At 52.0% G+C, this 19,111-nt stretch overlaps 1 protein-coding gene across 7 annotated transcripts in view; it reads right to left on the bottom strand.

Moving 5' to 3' along the window:
- Positions 1–1,569: 1,569 nt before the first annotated feature.
- Positions 1,570–19,111, bottom strand: part of Fam53a (family with sequence similarity 53 member A) — a 30,430-nt gene continuing 12,888 nt past the window's right edge. For 6 of the 7 annotated variants that reach the window (XM_074042763.1, XM_074042762.1, XM_020177269.2 and 3 more), the window contains 4 exons: positions 18,610–18,848; positions 12,685–12,739; positions 9,905–10,671; positions 1,570–2,403 (listed from right to left, as the gene is read on the bottom strand). In XM_074042763.1, coding sequence (XP_073898864.1) covers positions 2,119–2,403; positions 9,905–10,671; positions 12,685–12,739; positions 18,610–18,687 — 1,185 coding nt within the window. In that variant the 5' untranslated portion in view covers positions 18,688–18,848 and the 3' untranslated portion in view covers positions 1,570–2,118. The remainder of the gene's footprint in view (positions 2,404–9,904; positions 10,672–12,684; positions 12,740–18,609; positions 18,849–19,111) is intronic. The other variant, XM_020177275.2, reaches the window with a different exon arrangement.

Below are 19,111 nucleotides of genomic sequence, written 5' to 3'. Positions count from 1 at the left end.
GTAAGGGGCAGAGGTGGGGACACAGGGAGGAGTCCCGCAGGGAGAATACAGCCAGGAGCAGGCCCAGGCTCCAGCTGCGGGAGAAACTGCAGGGTCCAAGGTGATCCAGTGACAAAGAAAGAAGGCCCCACCCACTGTGTAGGGACAGCACCAGCAGCCTGGACTGGGGCTGTAGGACCTGGGCAGGCTGGAGCCCAGAACAGGAAATGGAGACAGAGTAGGAGCCAAGGCAGGAGAGCGCCTGGAATGCAGAATAAGGGGACTGTGGGCAAGGCCTAGCAACTTCCATGGGGTCTGGGCTTTATCCAGGGCCTAAAGAGAAGCCACTGGGTCTGAAAGGTAGGAGGGGTGCAGAGGAGGAGCCCACAGAGACCCCAACTCACTTAGGAGAGGCCGCAGCCCCTGGCCCATACCCAGGCCTGGCTGGGCCTATGGCCCTCTAGCATGCTGGGTAGGGCAAAGCAGGGCTGCTCATCCTTGTGTCTATCTGGAGGCATTCAAGAAGGTTCAGGGAATGCTCCAAACCGTGGGTGGAGGCAACTTTCTCAGGGTCAAGCATGAGGGCCAGTGGGTGAGATACTAAGGGGTCTTCCCAGGCCTTGGGACATTGGACAGCCCTGGAGTTATGCCCTGGAGGGCTCCTTCCTGGCCCCAGTCCTCCCCAGGCAGGGAATAGGACTCTACATGCAGATTTGAGAGCACAGAGCAGCAGTGCTCAGAGCAGAGTCCCCAGGCCTCTCCCCCAGCCTACAGGGTAGGGAGCCTGGTAGTGCCAATGCCCACAGCCCTGGGAGACGACTCCACAGTAACACCCGGCTGCCCAGCTGGGAGAAGTGCTGGGAGGACTCTGCCCGTAGTGCTCAGGCCTAGACGATACCCTCTATCTAAATCATGGCCCCCACGGTGAGAGCCACTAACTCAAGGACAGGCTGCTCTAGAACTAAGCACAGGAGGCCCTTGCATGATCAAGTGTCGTGGCTGGGCTGGCAGTAGAAGGGTATTCCCTCAGTCCAAGCCAGTGCTGACCTGTGAGTACCAGGGCCACTGAGGCGGTAACCCAGGTTCTAGCAGAAAAATGTCCTTGGCCATTAATGGAAAGGGAAACTGTTATGGCCACATCACAGTTGTGCAAGTAAATGTGTCAGGAGACAAGGTGCCACTGAATGAGGACATGTATGCTGTTCAAAGGGCAGATGGCAGGGGTAGGGCACTATGTGCTATCTGCCCACTCGGAGAGGCCAGGGGCCTGAGAGCTACACCCAGAAATGCAGCTTCCTTCTTACCTCTGCCCACTGTGACCTACACCCCAGGCAGCCATGGGGGCAGCAGGGCTAATGTCAGTCACCTCTCACAAGGTTTCCTGGGGGGGGGGGGGGGGCACAGGGGGGAACCAAGCAAATTTCTCCTGTTTTCTTTCCTGTTACCAACTTCCTCTGCACAGTGCTTCTTAGGTGAGTGTCTTCAGTAAGAGTCCCTGTGGTTTTGTAAGTTAGAGGAATGGAGGACAGATAGCCCAGCAGTGCTGAGCAAGGACAGCAGGCCCGAGCCATGGAAATGATCAGTCAGAAGTCAGTACAGAACAAACACCTTTTATTGAATTCACTAAGAGGAGCCGATGGTGCTCTGCCTCCTCACACCCCAAAAGTGCAAAGGCCACTGGTCATGAAAGCAGGCTCATCAGTGAGACCCTGCAGCTCAGCCAGGCCAGCCACACCACCATGGCTAGAAAGCCAGGTAGTCCAAGCCTGCAGTCCACCAGCACCACGTGAAAAGGACAAGGGCACAGACACCCCCGAGCACCATGCACCCTCTACATGAACGCACAGACTGTTAGCCCCAAGGTCTTCAGCAAGCACCCCATAGGCTCTTCTCAGTAGGCTTCTTACAAAAGGAACATCACTAACAGACTCTAGGCAGAATCGCATTTAAGAGAATGCCCTTCTGAAAATTCATTTCAAAATAGAGAAGCTCTCCCAAACTGTAAAAGTCATAAAAATGCAAAATACTTCTTTAGGAAAAATTGAATCAAAATTACACCTCAATGTTCAAAATACCAGGAAACCTATTTCTGCCGGCTAGTCCCAGGGAACAGACAGCAATGCCACTCAGTGAACGGCGTCAGTTGTTCTCAATCTGTTCCAGGTCCAGGTCCCCGCGGTCCAGAGGGAAGACACCCTCCTCCCCAGCACTGTCCCAGTCACTGGGGTCCCCGCTGCTCCCGCCCTCACCCATGTTGGCCACTGGCTCCCTTGAGGCCCACGGGCTGGGACTGCAGCCAGGTGTGATGATGCCTACAAGTCCCTGAGAGTCACGTGGGGAAGACACAACAGTCTTCGCCTGGGTGTCATCCTCGTCATCATCTTCACAGTTGAGGGAGCAAAGGCTCTTTGAATTTTTTAAAGTCTGCAACAGAAAAGGACATGGCTGAAGGCATCTTCAGTGGCTTGTCTGGAGGCAGCACCCCTCCCCACAGTAAGGGCACTGTGTGCTGTGTCTACTTGTTCCCAAATGATCAGAGTGCTAGAGTCCGTGGACCCATAAGTCAGCCACAGCCCTCAGGCTATTCCTGGAACCCTGCTCATCCTTGTCCTTGGGCTTACCAGCCAGCCAAGGACCTGCTGGCTGGTGCTTAGAGACCCTCCAGCTCAAAGGCACCATGCTTATGGGTATGCCAGACACCCAGGGCCTCAGTGTGAGCTCTCAGGGAGTGAACTGGGCAGGGAGGGCACAACCCAGTTTCCAACAACCCCACCAGGGCCACACGTGTTGCCTCACAGCTGCCTCCCAGGCCTCAGGCAGGGGTCCATTATAGCTTACCAGCTGAACCTCAACATCCCCTGAATCTCGCCTGCCTCAACCCAATTTCCTACCATCCCCTCCCATTTTCTAATAGTTATTCTTGCACAAATGTAAATCTGTGTAAATCTTCCACATGTGAAGCCATCTATGACAGACAGAGACACACACGATAGAAGGGGCCCCTAAGCACTGTCTCCCAAGGCAGGAGCCCCCCAGCCCTGCTCAGCATCCCCAGGCTACCTTCAGCATGGCCAGGGCACAAGGCCCCTGATGAGAGGCATGGGTAGACAATGACGCTGCTCTCTCTACAGATGCATGGGGACCCCTCTTGGGTTAGCTCAGGCAGAAAGCCAACAGCCTCTAACAACATCTACTACACACTGCTGCTCAACGAATAATCTGACACGAAGCCGCCATCATGGCAAGAAAACCAAGGCCCAGGGTAGAGGGGCTGCAGGCCACACACCAGTGCCAATGAGGACTGGCACCATCTACATGCTTGACCTCACCCCCAAGGGCTGGCCCAGCACCTGCTATGGGTTCAACGCTGAGCTGCATCCAGCTCAGCATGAACTTGACAGGCTTATTCCAAAAAGTGAAGACCAAGTCTCAAGTTCTAAATTAGAGCTCTAAATATTAAGAGGTCTCAAGCTGCATGTGCCCAGTGTGGTCTGTGGGGACCAGTTTCCTGAGACAGCTTGGCACAGCAGAAAGCCTCCAGCACCTATAGCCAGGTGACCTCGGCAATGCCTAAGCCAGTGAGACTTGGGGAGGAAAATGGCACCCTCCTACAGCCATCCTGATGCCACATCCACACTGACCCACCTACTGAAGCCTCCGGCCTGGATCCAAGCTCTTGTGAAAGCAAGCACGGTTCACTGCTAGCAAGGCTGCTCAGGACCAATACTAGTCTGTCCACTGGCAGGGTGGAACCAGAGCCCATGGGATGGGCCTGTGCCTGGAGCCTAGACACATATACCTGCACGCCAAATCAGGGCCCAGGTATGGCCAAGAAATTGCAACAGGTATCTGGTCAAACCCAGGAGGGCAAGGAAAGACCAGCCCATCCTGAGCCACAGAGGCCTGAGGGCACATAAGCATCCACACCTCGGGATGGCACTGCTGGGAGGAGCCTCTGGGAAGTGAAAAGGCATAGGACAGAGCCCTCCCGGGTGGATATGCACCTGCAGCGGGTCAAAGGGAACTGGCTTAGGCCAGTTTTTCCCTCCTGTCCCTTCTGCAGGCCCTTCAGCAGACCACAGTAATGGTCAGGAATGTCTACTACTAACACATTGCTCAATCTATGGAATCTGTTGTGCAGTGAAGATGGACTAAGACAGTCTTCTTGGTCCTATCAACTGCTACAAGCTCTGGAGTTGTTTTAGTTTCAACAAGGAGCAGGAACAAAACTACTCACAAGTGCCTCAGAGCTTCATGACATGTATTAGCAGCCGTGGCCTCGAGGTGACCCTGCCATCTCCCCTCCCCCAGCTCCAAAAGCCATGGATGGCATCATCTGCTCACTGAACTCAAGATTGCCAGTGCCCCGCAATGGCCTGTACCTACTTCCAGTCCAATTATATTGAAGTTCTTTGAGACCCTGATCATTACTGAATGTGCAACAGTCTCTGATTACTGGCTGGAGGTTGCACCAAAAGAGGTTTCCTCTACAAGACAGGCAGAAGCAGCCACGACCCCCAGAAGCACAAGCGTTCTCTCCTGGCATGGGAGGTCAGGGCAGGCAACATGTGTCTGCTCCTTGCTGGCTGAACCTTACTCAGGAGGGCCCCTTCCATCTCAAAAATAAAAGCACTATTTTCATAGTGATGGAACCACATTAAAACTCTGGCCAGCAGTCTGTAACAACACACCATGTGGACTCCTTGCTCTGCAGATTCAAGCAGCATGCTCAGACCCAGGTCCTGGCTGTGTGCAAGCCTCCCCACTCTGTGCTCTGGGGGACAACCTCCCTCCCACTGTATTTTGTAAATGCCCAGTGTGAGAGTGACGCTGGGGAAGCCCACATCCGAACAGGTACTGACCTGGGGAGCGGTTGCAAGCTTCCCACAGGGGACACGGTTTCCAGGGTGATGCCTCCTGAGGCATGATAGGCCCTGGATGCACATCTCCACAAGTACGTCATCAAGGTGCTCACGATTTCCAGCTCCAAGGACAGCAACAAATGTGGGAGTGCTGGGTGGACAATGGGCTCTGTAGCCAGAATGAGGACCCTGCTCTAAGCATTCCTTTAGATAGCCAGGCTTCCAACACATTTACAATGTCTCTGACCATGCACACTTAGTTATCCACAACACAAGGAACAGAACAGCCACAGATGCACCAGGAGGGAGAAGCTAAGTCTCAGGGATTCGGTGAACAACTTTATGACCCCCAAATTGACCTTAAGTAAAAAAAAAGGTCATTTCTCACAAATACATAACACAAGCTGAAAATGAAACATAAAACCCTCATTAAAGCAATCTCACAGGCAGGTATATTTAAATCTACAAATGTCCCAGGTCCAAAGGGCTTTTCACTGAGTTCCCCCAAAACTCCATGGGTAGACAGGACCTGTCTCAGTACACTGAGACACTGGGTGTCAGAAAGTGGCCCCCCAACCCCTCCCTGAGAGAGCCCCCTCCTCAGAGAGGCTGATGTGATGCTGAGAGCCAAGCTAGATGGCAAGAACAGCAGATGATATGCCAGACATCCCAGTCACAAATACGGATGCAAGTCCTACAGCAACCCCAGCCATGGGCACACTCACACAGCACACACCAGGGTGCTGCAAACATAAAGGAAAACTGGAGTTGTATTGCACCCAGCCTGCGCTCTGCAAGTGTGAATGCAGCACGCAACCTGTGTAGGTGTGAGCGCAGGAATACATGCGTGCACCTGTGAGTGCAGTATGTAGGTATGCCTACCTGGCATAGCATGCAATTATAAGGTTTGAGAAAAAAGCCCAGCACTGCTCTTTGATACCAAGGAGACACGGGTAGATGGCACCACAAGCCATTTGTTCACCTGAAGTGCCTTAAGGTTATAATAGATGCTGGCCCAAGCTGCACCTGCAAGGGGACTTTGCAACACTCATATAAACAATGCCAGGGTCCTGACCAGAGCAGGAGAAAGCCAAGAACCCCCAGGAAAATCAATGGCACTTCACAGAAGAGACAGATGAAGGCCAAGAGAGATGTGAGTCTGTGTGTCTTGTCAGGGGATGGGGAAGGCAGGCTTGGTACCATGGCAGCCACAGCCCATAAGCCATAAAAAAGCCAGCTGGCCCCTGCAAAGAGGACATGGGACAGGGCTGCACCGGATGGCACAGCCACTCTGAAACAAGCTGGAAAATCCTAGGAGGGTCAGATGTGCCCACAGGAGACCAGCAGCCATGAGGAAGGGGCAGAAGAAAGAAAGCAGGTATTGAGTGCAGACAGACAGCATGACTGGCTCATGCCATCACAGTTCCTGCTGCACAGGACAACCAAGGTGGCACCACAGCATCACATGCACAAACCCCAAATCTGTAGATTTTTCTTTTTTTCTTTTGGTTTTGGTGCTATTAGGAATTGAACCCAGAGCCTTCCACTTGCTAGGCAAGTGCTCTACCACCTGTGCTATGTCCCCAGCCCTGATCTTCAATTTTGAAACAAAAAATCTAGCACACACTCCTGAAGTCAGCTGATGGCAGGAGTGGAGGCTTGGGGGCCAGTTAGCGACAGGGACAGGGAAGCCGGCACAGAGGACCATGGGCAAGGAGAAAAAGAGGGGGCCAGCTCATGGTCAGGAACAGCTGACAGGCAAGAGGAGTGAGGTGGGGAGCAGGCTGGGTCACTGTGGTCCTGTTTGTCCCTCAGGACCAAGGTTAGCAGAGGTCCAGGTTCACAGAGTAGCACCTGCCTCCTTGGGGCCTTGCCTCATTAATCCTATTTGTTGCGAAGAGGAAAATGGTGTGTAATGGCCACTGTAGCATTGAACATGTGGAAATGCTAACGTTGTAACACAACCCACATCACTTGGTTGTGATGCATCACACAGCTATCATATGCACCACAGGTGCCAAACTTCATGGGCCTGAGTCTTGGGAAGGACACAGAGCTATAAGGTACCTGCACCTCTCCATTTCATTAAGAAAGTACCTAAAAAAAAAAAAATGGCAAAATGTTATCCGTTTACCCTGAGGTGAGTCTACAATTAAGTTTGAGGTGTTGCTGGGCATGGCTGTAATCTTAGCTACTTTGGAGGTAGAGACTGGGAGGATTGCAATTCAAGGCCAGCATGACTAAAAATTCGTGAGACCTTGTCTCAACAAAAATAAGCTTGGTCTGGTGGTGTGTGCCTGTTATCCCAGCTACATGGAGGGGTAGGTAGGAAGACAGCAATCTGAAGCCAGCCCCAGGCAAAATCTTGAGACCCTATCTGAAAAATAACAGACTAAAAAGGGCTGGAGGATTGGCTCAAGTGGTAGCATACTTGCCTAGCAAGTGTGAGGCCCTGAGTTCAAACTCCAGTACTACCAAAAAGAAAAAAGTTTGAGGCATTAATCTTTCATTGTAATTACGAAGATTATGCCAGTAAATTCAGAGAATGGAAGCTTCAATAATTTTGCACTGTGCACAAAACGTACACCAGCTCCATACCTGCTGTGTCTACTCTGGCTGCAAACGTGTTAGGTCTCAGAAACAAAAGAACAGTGTGCGTGTCCTTGACAGGCAGAAAACAGTTTCTACCCTAAGAACCAGGACACTGACTCAACCAGGGCCATCTTAAATTACTAAAATCTAGCAATTTTTTAAGACAAAAAGAAAAGTCATTGTGAGGTACACATGGTAGGTCCTTAATGCACAATGCTCTCCCTGCCCTGGCCTCCCACACTGTTCAACTTGTCCTGACGACTCCAGACACCATGGCCAGCGCTGTCATGGTCACACCCATTCAACATTCGGGGCTCCTTAATGCACTTGCTGTGTAAAACATCTCCATGCCACTCCCTTCAGCAAGAGCTCTAGCTGCACAAGCTAGACAGAGTCCTCAGAAAGCAAATCTGAGCTGACAGAAGCTGGGCAACAGAGGCCCTGCAGCAAACTCCTTGGTGCCCCCAGATCACCTACTCTGGGAAAGTTGACGATGTCCACACGTCCCACAGAGGCCATGTGGCCAAGAACAGAAGCCACAAAGGGGCAGCAGGTCCTGCTGCTGAAGCATGAGCAGGACTCCCAGCCAGGCCTCCTGCCTCCTGTTCCCTCCCCTGCAGAGACAGCAAAGCAGCACAGCTGTGATGTTTCCAGATAAACTGGGCTCACCTGTTATGCAGCAACAGCGATCCTGAACCTGATTTCAGAGAGATCATGCTGGTGGGGGTGACAAGGTAAATCAAGGCTGACAATAGTGTAAGAAAGAACCAATGAGAGTAGGATCTCAGGAGTAGAGGATTTCAGAGCCTGACACAAACAACTAGAGGAAACAGGGACAGACCACAGAACACCCAGGTGATAGGGCAGCACCCCAAGGCTTAGCGATGGAGCACAGACCAGGTAGAAAGTCCAGGTCCTCCAACAATTGGGACCACATGAACACTAAGGAACTGATGGCCTTGATGCTCCCACTCACCCCACAGCCCTCTGGCGGATTCTGGCTCCAGCCCCATGCAGTCCCATACCTCTTCCCAGAGAGAATGAAACCACTGCCCACACTGCAGCAACACACACCTGCTCAGAGGAAGCCAAGAGCCACCCAATTCCAACAATGCTCACCTGTGCCCACAATGCTCACACGCTCAGCTGTGGCCCTGCAGTTTCAGATCTTGACTTCCCACACCTTCATGCACCTGGGGCTGCCCCAGGCAGCCGGGAGCCACCATGCCTCATCTGGGGCCTAATAAGTCCTTGCTACTGGCCAAGCCTCATCCTATGGGAGCATCCCTGCCACCACACGGAGCCACATACCTGAAATGTCCAAACACCAGCGCCACCATCTGGTCATACCCACCTTCCTCTCTCTCCCACAGATGTGTATAGAGCGTCCACAGCATTTCCAGAGCAGGACTGTCCCTTGATCATCAACACATCCCTGGCACAAGCTATTCCCAGCCCCAGAAGGCACCCAGTCAACAGCTCCTCCTTCTTCCCCTTCTCTTACACTGTCCTCCTGACATCCATGGGTGATACCAACTTGCCACATACCATGACACTGGCTAGCAGAGAACAGTTCAGTGTGTCCAGAGTTTGCACCAGCTTTCCAACAATCACCATCACATGTAGGTCATTACCTTCCTTTCCAAACCCCAGCTCTCTGCAGAAAGATTCAGAGTTGGGGAGTCTAGGCTCTCAAATCCCACTGCCACCAGGAAGAAACCAACCATCAGTGAGAGACGCAAAGCCAGCAGACACACCATCATGGTACAGGCTGGACATCCACACAAGACTGCCAGTGTTCCTCAGCCTGGCTGCAACTGCTGCCTTATCTATTCATATCCTGATGTAGGGGTCAACAGATCACACTCGAGCCACTCCCTCCAGGATGGCCCTAGTACCACTCACAACATGTAGGGTGTGACATATACCCACAGCAGCACATACAGAGGAGGTAAGGTCAGGCCTGCAGTCCTGGACAGGCAGAGATCGAAAACCCAGGCCCTTTGGCTCTTGGGAGGCAATGAAAGCCACTGGCCTGGGCTGTGCTTCCTTTGGAGCCCAACCAGGCCTCTGCCTCAGATGGGTTCCCGAATGGCTTCTCACTTCCTGAACAAAGTAGTCAGGTGGGATAGCCCTGTTTGACCAGAAACTCCCTGCCCAGCTTCTCTCTGCTTCCCCCAGACCTGGGGCAAAGGCCCACTGCGGCCTGGCCAGCCCCCGTGAGCCAGTGTGCGGGGGGTCTTTGTTTAAGTGTGAACACAGTGCAGTAATCTACACATCTTCACTACAATCTGGGCTGTGGCTGAACTGCATGATTGACTCACTTTGCTGCATCTTGGTTCAGAAAAAACCAACCAAACGATGAGATGGGTTTGCTCCTTGCCAGAACCAATCTCACCCCTCACCTTGGGGATGACCTCCATCTAGACCTAGGCTTTCCTAAGCACCAAGAAACAACAATGCAGCCTCACCCGTGTCATTTTTAGCAAGTCCAAGGACGGGCGGGTCCACCTGGCCTCCTCACGTCTCCGCTTGCGCCGGCTCCTCCTCCCACTGAGCACACATGGCTGGGAACGGCACCGGAGCAGGCCATGACGCCGGCCTAGCTCAGGTGTGGACGTGGGGGTGCTGCTGGCCGAAGGAAGGTGGGCACCCGCATCTGCAAGGTGCTCCTGTGAGAGAGACAGGCGGCGCCTGGAGAGTGGGCAGGGCCCCACAGCGCACCAGGAAGGACCAGAGCTTGTGCTGCTCTCACTGCTGTCTACGAAGCCACTGCTGGCTGAGGCTGGCCGGGGTGCCAGGGGAGAGGTGGGACCACTGGGTGACACAGGGCTCCTGGGCAGGCCTGTGCTCCTGCTTCCCTGCACGGCAGTGCTCCCAAGGCCACTGCAGCGCTGCAGTGTGGCACTCCCACCACTGTTGCACCGCCTCTTGGAGACCGGAGTCCAAACCTTGGAGCCACCAGGGCGCCATGGAGATCGGCAGCGTGCCAGCTCCTCTGGCTCTGACAAGGACCGGCAGTGACGCTTGGTTGGTGGTGCTACTGGTGGCCCTGTGTTCTCACAGAGGTCCAAGATGCTGCCCACGCCCAGGCCCACGCATGGATCTGGTGACTCTGGCCTCCAGAGACCCTTGGTGTGAGCTGCACCACACGGCGGGAAAGGGCAAGCAGGGCCTGCTGCCACCTGGCTTCCAACAGGCCGTCTCCCACGCAAGGCTGTCCAGGGGTTCTTGTCTGCTGAAGAAACACAAAGGGGCAGAAAAGAGACAGGTGAGCAGCGGGAGCAGCGGGTAAACTGCCTGACAAAACAGGGAGGACTGCTCTGCTGCTCCCCTCCTGGGTTCTGCTCTGAGGGCATGGTATATGGCCAGCAGGTGCACACAGGGCACAGACATGTCTGAGCCTTCCTATTGAGTCAGCTACAGGGCTTGTTTCACCTCAAGGAAAACATCTAATCTTAGGCAAATTAGAGCCTATCAGAGTTTTTCCTGAAAATAATGACCTGACTCTGTTCTCACACCCATTTCATTGAGACACACGCTTTTCCTCTCTCCCTGGTCACAGGACTGCACCTCTGACAGCAAGGACCTCCAGAGAGCAGCCTCCTAGAAACAGTCATATTCCTTTGTGACATAGGAAGAGCCAGCCTCAAGCTCTGCTTCTTAGGGACATCCTGAACCTCATTACACAGAACAGAAAAGAGCTGTCTCCTTACAAGGAGCCCAGCCTAGACATTCACCACTGCAGTCACAGCCCAGATGAGGGTTGTAGACCAGGACAGAGACACCTCAGCACCCTCAAGTCTCTTCTTCCTCAGCTGTCAAACAAAGTGCTAGTGATGGACCCTCACTGCTGGGGGTCCTATGAGACACCATGTGCATGACAGTGTTATAAGGAAGTGTGCCGTACGGGGGCTCCCTCTGCCCCCTCTTCATACTCTGAGGAAGACTCAGGAGCCCTTCAGGCATCAAAACCCCAGCAGCTACAAACCTCAGCACCCCAAGGACCAAGATTTGCATCCCTCCACACAGAAGGCCCCCTTCCCACTAGCCCTTCCCACCCAGCCCAGCCTGGTGCCAGGACTCCACATGTATCCTCACAGCTGCCACAGCCCAAGCTGTCAAGGGCAGGAACTTGCTTCAACCATCACCTGGAGAAGACGTGAATGTAAAGTCAGGAATGTGGGTCTCCTCACATGGGAGTCAGCACCAGCTCTGAATCCCAGATACCCATGGACTTGCCCAGAGGAAGTTCTGCATGTTCTCAGCAGAAGGGCATTCAGCAGGCCACTAGGTCTCCTCCTGCTGCTTCTACAGTGACCATCCAGCCAAGGGACATTGAAGCAGAAGCATCCAGGCCCACCTCTGGGGAAAGGCATGTGCAAGGGCCCTAGGGTGAGGAAGTGAGGAGGCCAGCTGGGGAGTTGAGATCAGAAATAGAGGTGAGGAATGTTGGAGGCCCAGGGGCTCTGGGTGAGGACTAAGATGGTCAGTCTGGCCCCATGTGTAGTGTGGAACCCAGGAGGCTGAGGTGCAAGTAGGAGTGAGGATGCAATGCCCTGAGGTGAGACGGAGACTGGCTGGGGACTCATACTTTTGTGCTTCCACCTACTCATGCCAGAAGTTGATAAAGACCTTCACTTTGGTAGCCCAGTGCTCAGCAAGGTGAGCCTGGCACAGCATCAACACTAGGGCTGCTTGGCATGGCACCAGCTCCCTGGTCAGGGCTAAGACAGGGTTATACTCTACCTCCTGGAGCCTTTGCTAGGAGGACCAGGGACTTGGGTTCATCAAGAGTATGGATACCAGTGAGCCCCCACACTCAGAGGTCACCTTCTGCTCCAGCCACTGAGAGGAACACATCAGGGATTGAAGGTGAGCCTGGGCAGATCTAGGAACACACGGCCCATGGCCAGTTAGGGTGCACCACAGTAGAGCTGCAGTCAAGACCACAGGCAGTGCCTCTGGTGGCTGAAGGACACCGTGGGTTGGGAATTGTACCTCCCAGAAAGGACAAGGCAGTCTCCTGGCCATCACCCACATTGCCACCAGCAAAAAAGGGAGGGGCCCTGGCTGGTCCTGTTCCACTGCCCCATGTTGTATGACACAAAAAGACTTCCCTATGCCTTGCTCTAAAGACGAGGCTCATTTCAACTCCAAGATCCCCTCCTGTCCCAGGGGCCTGGTTCCACCCTGCTCATCCATGGCCAGTCCAGCCCTGAAGACCCTGCCAGAACTGTGAGACACTTACCACCAACTTCCAAAGAGAACAAATGGCCACTTCTGTTCAGTTTCTCAACAGAATACTGAAAGTGATAAGAGAGAAGTTTCAGTACTGTGACTCATGTGAAAATCAGAGAGATGAAATATTCCCATGTTTTTATCACTGCAATAAATCCTGTTTCTCCCTAACGCTTTCTTTTTGGTAATTAAAGTAAGAAGCACTAGCCTCTGGAACACTCTTTATTCCAAATAGAGGTTTTTAAAAACTAACAAGCTTCAGCTGAATAAATGGATGTTTGCATTGCAAGGTGTAAGCCTGCTTTCCAGCACTGCTCCTGAAACACTGGCTCTCAGCTGCTTTGAGCTGCCTCCATCTTTCAAACTTCACCACGTACTCTTCAGAAAGGTCTTGAGCCAGGCCCTAAGTGGCCCTTTCCTACTTGTGACAGTTTCGATATGGGACCAGGCCCTAAGCCAAGGAGGGTAGCCTTGGTCTTGGGAAGTGTCCAGATAGCAGGGACTCAAGCTCTAGGGACCAGGCAGCATCAGGGTCTGGCAGGGAGGCACTGTGGCTAACACCACAGGGTTTTTTCTCTTGGTTCCAACTCTGCCCCACAAAGTCTCAGGAACTACTACTGCTTCACATAAGGGGAAGTCCAGGCACAAAGTTCTGCCCAGCACTCAGAGGCAGAGCAGGAAAGCTGGGCGTGGTGGACACACTTGTAACCCCCAACCCTCAGGAGGCAGAGACAGGAAGAAAGCAGGTTTAGCCTGGGATACATAGTGAGACCCTGTCAAAAAAGGAAAGAAAGGAGAGGAGGGGAGAGGAGGGGAGAGGAGAGGAAGAAAGAATAGGAGAAAAGAGGAGAGGAGAGAACAGGAGAGGACAGGAGAGAAAAGGAAAAAGAAAAGCAAATAAATTGAAGAGGCTCTTCAACAGGCAGGCTGTCCAGACAGGTAAACTATACTAGGCAGGGCTGCACCTCCACCAGCATAGCTGTGCACAGCTGCCAAACACACTGCCATACTGGGCCTGGCATGGGCACAGGCCTTCAGGTTCAGGTGGAGAGAGATAAAAGCAGCTCTGCAGACAGTGGAGACTCACTGGTCAGCACACGACCTAAAGGCTTTTATACCATTGTGCAAACCCACAGTGGGCTGCAAGCACCTCTGGGGCTGCAGATCCTTCCAGCCTGGGGCTGGAATTCCCGCTTCCCCTTCCACATGACTGGCAGCCTCCCTCCCCATAGCATGCACCATGTCCATGTGCTCTGCCTGCTCAGAGCCCACCTTCCCCAGCCTTGTCCCCAGTGTGCAACAGAACACACCCACCCCAAGGATGCTAGCAAAGACAAGTCTTTCTCAGCTAGCTCAAATGACTCCCAGGATGGCTCAGGAACCACAGCCCTGCACCTGCCCAGGTGCAACCAACTCAAGTGTACATGCAAGGGGTGGTGGAGTGCAGCCTAACACTTCCCAGCCAGGATCCACACAGCACTGGTTGAGTGGAATGTGAGGTAAGCAGATGAACAGTCTGAGAACATGGGCCCAGACACTCGGGATATTAGGTCCACCAGCTTCTCTGCCTGAACGCAGAGTGCTGCATGCCAGCCACTCTCTGGGACCAGCCTGTCTATCACACCTCATTCCAGAGCCCTTGTATGTACATCATGTCTTGTCCCACGAGACATGGCAGTTTTTGAACACTCCTTGGGAGACACCACAGATGTGCTGAGACCTCAAGCTTGAGCTGAGCCAACCCAAGCCTGTACCTGTGCAGCTGGACAGTATCAACATCCAGGCCAGGTGCACACAGACCATGTCCACGCAGGCCACGTCCACCCAGGCCAGGTCCACACAGGCCACATCCACCAGGCTAGTGGCACCATGGACTTCCCTGTGCCTCTTGCCCCCCCCTCCACTTACTCATGTCATCCCCCCCCTTTCTCCTCAACCCCCAACATCCTTTACCTCAATTCCCACCCCCTATCACTCACCTCAAGCTAGCAGCTCTCCCAGCACCCCCTGGGCCTCTTCTCCCTTCCCTGCCTTGTAACTAGAGGGGGCTGCTACCCTGATCTGCATCGTGACCCCTCTGCTTCGAGTCGAATCCCAGGACCTAGCTGCATGGTCTCCACTGCCACCAGGTCCTCAGCTAGGAAGGTTCTTCCCCAGCCACCCATACAGCTCACCACCCACTGCCTTCAGTTGCACCCAGAGCCACAGCCCTGGCCACCCCAGCCACTCTAGCACTCCAAGGGCTCCATTTTTCTCCAAATACTGCAGCAACTCCTTCTTCCTCCAGTCACCATCTGCCTCCCTGGAAGTGAGCACCTGCTTTCCTCAACAGTCCTCCACATGCAGTCACAGGCAACTATGTATGCCATCCCTCAAGGTGGGAAAAAAAAAAAAAAAAAAAAAAACCTCCTTTGGCTGACAGCTGTAAACAATCAGACGAATCAGAACCTAAGGCTCCATGGAGAACTCAGCCTGCTGAGTCCCACCAGAGTGGAGTTAGGATTATGATGATCCTCCACTGGTGAGTGTTACACACTCAGGTGCTGACACCCTAATATGTTCCTCCACAGTACAAAACAGCAAACTAGAGGCTCATGCCACAGCCCAGTGGCTCCCCAGACAGTTATGTGGAATGAAAAGCCAACCCTAAAAAGATTACATGCTATGTGACTCCATTCATGAATCACTCATGAAAAAAGAACACAGGGTGGAGAAGATGGAGCACTGCCAGGGAGAGATGAAGGAGAGGGTAGTGTGGCCACAGCAGGGGGACAAGGGGAGCCTTCATGCCATCTGAAAACTGCTACAAGCAGAACTGGAGACTCCAATGTCTGTGCCATCCAGCACAACAGCTGCCACCATTCAAGCTGGTCATATTTAACTTACATTATACATATTTGACATTCAGTTCCTTAGGCACATGGCTGTACCTCCAGGCTACAGCAGCTCTACATTAGGACAGCATGGATCCCATTGTGGCACAGGGCTCCATGGACAGCACTCTCCTGCCCCACCCACCCATTACCACAACCAGGAACTGTACCACTTTATATGGAGAATGCTAGAAGATTCAAGACAGGCCAAGGCACTTACTCTTCTATCAGGACAGGGGATGGGGGCAGTGGGACCAGGGTGTAACCTTTCATCCTATCTTTATAGGTCTTTTCGTCACAGCTAGACTATCCTCCATCCCCCAAGTACCAGGAGGCAGGGCAGGAGAAGCTGGGCATGCTTCAGACACAGACGTCTGTAAAAAAATAGGGGTTTCATCGGACCAGAGAAAGTAAACACAAAAAGGAGCATGCGAGAGGCCAGGCCCTCTGCACCTGGTGAGGACAGGAAGGACACAGCTCTAGACCAGAAGGGACAACCCTGCCAGGCATGTGTCACGAGCAAACAGCCCCTATTGGCAGGCGTCAGCTACCATCCCTGCCAAAGCTCCCTGCACTCCTTTCCAGCTCTGCTGCACTCTGCACTCAATGGCCTCCTCACTCCAATGAGGGTCCCCACCCAAGGGTCCTAGATGTAGGGTCTCCACCTGGCCCAAGGGTCAGGATGTAGGGTCCCCACCTGGCACACAGCAGTGCTCAGGGCAGCTTGTACAAATGACCTGGGATGAGCACCATGACTACAGAAATGGAGGAACTGAGTGTTTAATGACTTGCTTTTATTTAAATTTCATTGTTTTAGATTTTAGTTTTAAAACTGATACTCCATTCACTTGAAAATTTTCAAGTGTGTTTAGGACAAGTAGCATGAATCTACTTTTAAGTGAGAATTTTATGAAAACTAACTGCAGATCAAGTATTTCTGTAACGAGGCTGGGCGCCAATGGCTCATGCCTATAATCCTAGCTATTCAGGAAGCACAGATTAGGAGGATTGTGGCTTGAAGCCAGCCCAGGCAAATAGACCGTAAGACCCCATCTTGAAAAAACCCTTCATAAAAAAGGGTTCAAGATGTAGGCCCTGAATTCAAACTCCAGTACTGCAGGAAAAAAAAAAATCTATAATGAAATTTCTTGTTCCTTTATTTTGTAATTATAATGTCCAAATTGAGATTTGCTGCAGTGTAAAATACAAAGTTTCAAAAGATTTAGCTCTAAAAAATGCAAATTTTTGACAAGGATGGCAAAGACCATTCATTCAGTGGGGAAGGAATAATTTTTCCAGCAAATGATGATGAGCATTTTTTTCATACGAAAATATGAAATTGGACCAGGCACACTGGTGAACACCTATAATCTCAACACTTGGCAGGCTGAGGCAGAGGATAAAAAGTTGGAGACCAGCCTACACAATGAGACCTTGTCTCCATTTAAAAAAAAAAAAAAAGAAAGAGAAAGAAAGAAAAAGAAAGTGGACCCTTAGCTCACATCATATACAAAACTCAAAATGGATCAAAGACCTACATGTAAGATTTAAAACCATAAAACTCCTCAGAGAAAGCACAGGTATTGGTGTAAATCTTTATGACCCTGGATAGGGCAAAGGATTCTTAGATATGACCTCAAGAGCACAAGCAATAAAAGAACACATTAACTGGACCTCATCAAAATAAAAGCTTTGTGCTTTAAAGGACACTATCAAGAGAGTGAAAATGCCAGACACCGGTGGCTTGCGCCTGTAACACTAGCTACTCAGGAGGCTGAGATCAGGAAGATCACAATTTGAGGCCAGCCCTCATCTGTGCTCCCCCCCATCTCCAAAATTACCACACAAAATAGACTGAGTACATAGCTTATGTGGCAGAGTGCCTGAAGTGAGAAACCCTGAGTTCAAAGCCCAGTCCTACCAAAAAGAAAAACAGAGTGAAAATTCAACATGCTGAATGGAAAAAAATCTTACAAGTCATGTATCTGATAAGGGCCTAGTATCCAGAATATATAAGTAAGCTTTAAAAACCAACAAAGAAAATACTTAACACAAAAAAGGGCTGAGTGCTCGGGTACTCAAGCAGTGGAATACCTGAGGCCCTGAGTTCAAACCCTGTACTGCCAAAAAAAACAAAACAAAACAAAAAAACCCTAAAGATTCCAATGGATACTTCATCAATGAAGACAGACAAATGGCAATGAACACATGGAAAAATGTCTGCCATCAACAGTCACTAGGGAACTGCAAATCAAAAGCACAAGGGGACAGCACTTCATACCCACAAGGATGCTATAATCGTAAGGCTGGACAGAAACAGGCCCCTCGTGCCCTGCTGGGAGATGTAAAATGATGCAGCTGCTATGGAAAACAATGTTAAACACGGGACACCGTAAGAGCCAGCAACTCACCCCGAGAATCATACCCACAAAGAACTCATGTCCACACCAAAACGTGTGTGAGTATCAATGGCAGCAATTCTCCTAATAACCAAAAAGCGGAAGCAGCCTGAATGTCCATCGACAGGACAGTAAACAAATGGTGGTCTATGTATGTGAGTCTGATGACACTGGAGCAGGGCTCTGGTGACAGGAGGGAAGCAGCTCTGAAGACACCCAGGCCCTGTGGAGACCCTCCCAATATGGCCACCTGTGTTGTACTTAGACCGAAGGCTGGACACTAAGCCACATCCTCTTGCACTTACAATTTAAACTGGGCAGGGGTGTCCTGAAGGTGGCATGTCAATGGCTCACACCAAGTTCAGGCCAGGCAAAATGAATCTGTGGTGATAAATCTGATACAGGTTCCCTTGGAGGGCATCTGTTGGGGTCACCTGTCCTGATGGACCTAGATATATATGCAGGTCCATCTGAAGGTAAGTTTTTCATCAACTGTTTATTTGCTCAGCAATGCTGATGGGCTCTCAAGCACACTGATGCATGTCAGACAGCCCCACAGAGGGTCCCTCAGCCCTCAGCCCGAGCCTCCACCTCCAGTGCAGCTGTCTCCCATGACACAGCAGGGTGAGCAGTGCCCTGTGTCTGGTCCTAAAGCCAACTCACCAGGCCAGTCTCCCGGGCTTTGTGGCTAAGGTCATCCAGACTCTGGTTCTGCAGCTTCTCAGTGATGAGTGTGACCATGGTCAGGGCCCTCTCTCCATCCACACCAATGGGGGCTGGAGTTCCAGAGCATCAGACATCAGCAGGCCCAGATCACTGCTGGAGCTAAGCTATGTCTCAGGGTTACGTCTCCATCTCACAGACGAACAGCCCATTTCCACGGGCTCTTCAGAGCTGCGTCTCTGCAAAGAGAGATTGCCACGTGACTACAGGTAGAACCATTCTGTTCACTGTGTTACATGTGGAGTCCTGTGTGAACAAAATGTTCCTGACATCCCTGCTGCATAAACACCCTCCCACTTTCAAAACCACCAGGCATGTGTTTTCCTGGAACCTCTAGTAATGGGGTCTTCTGGATAAAGGACACAGGAAGAGGCGCACATCAGAACCAGCCCTTTCCAAAGCCTGGCCTGAAGCAGCAGGAAAGGCCACCCGCAGGCCCTAT

This window comes from Castor canadensis, chromosome 9, assembly GCF_047511655.1.
Source record: "Castor canadensis chromosome 9, mCasCan1.hap1v2, whole genome shotgun sequence".
Taxonomy (NCBI): domain Eukaryota; kingdom Metazoa; phylum Chordata; class Mammalia; order Rodentia; family Castoridae; genus Castor; species Castor canadensis.
Note: the sequence above shows the minus strand (reverse complement) of the source record. Positions and strands in the feature narration are given on the sequence as shown.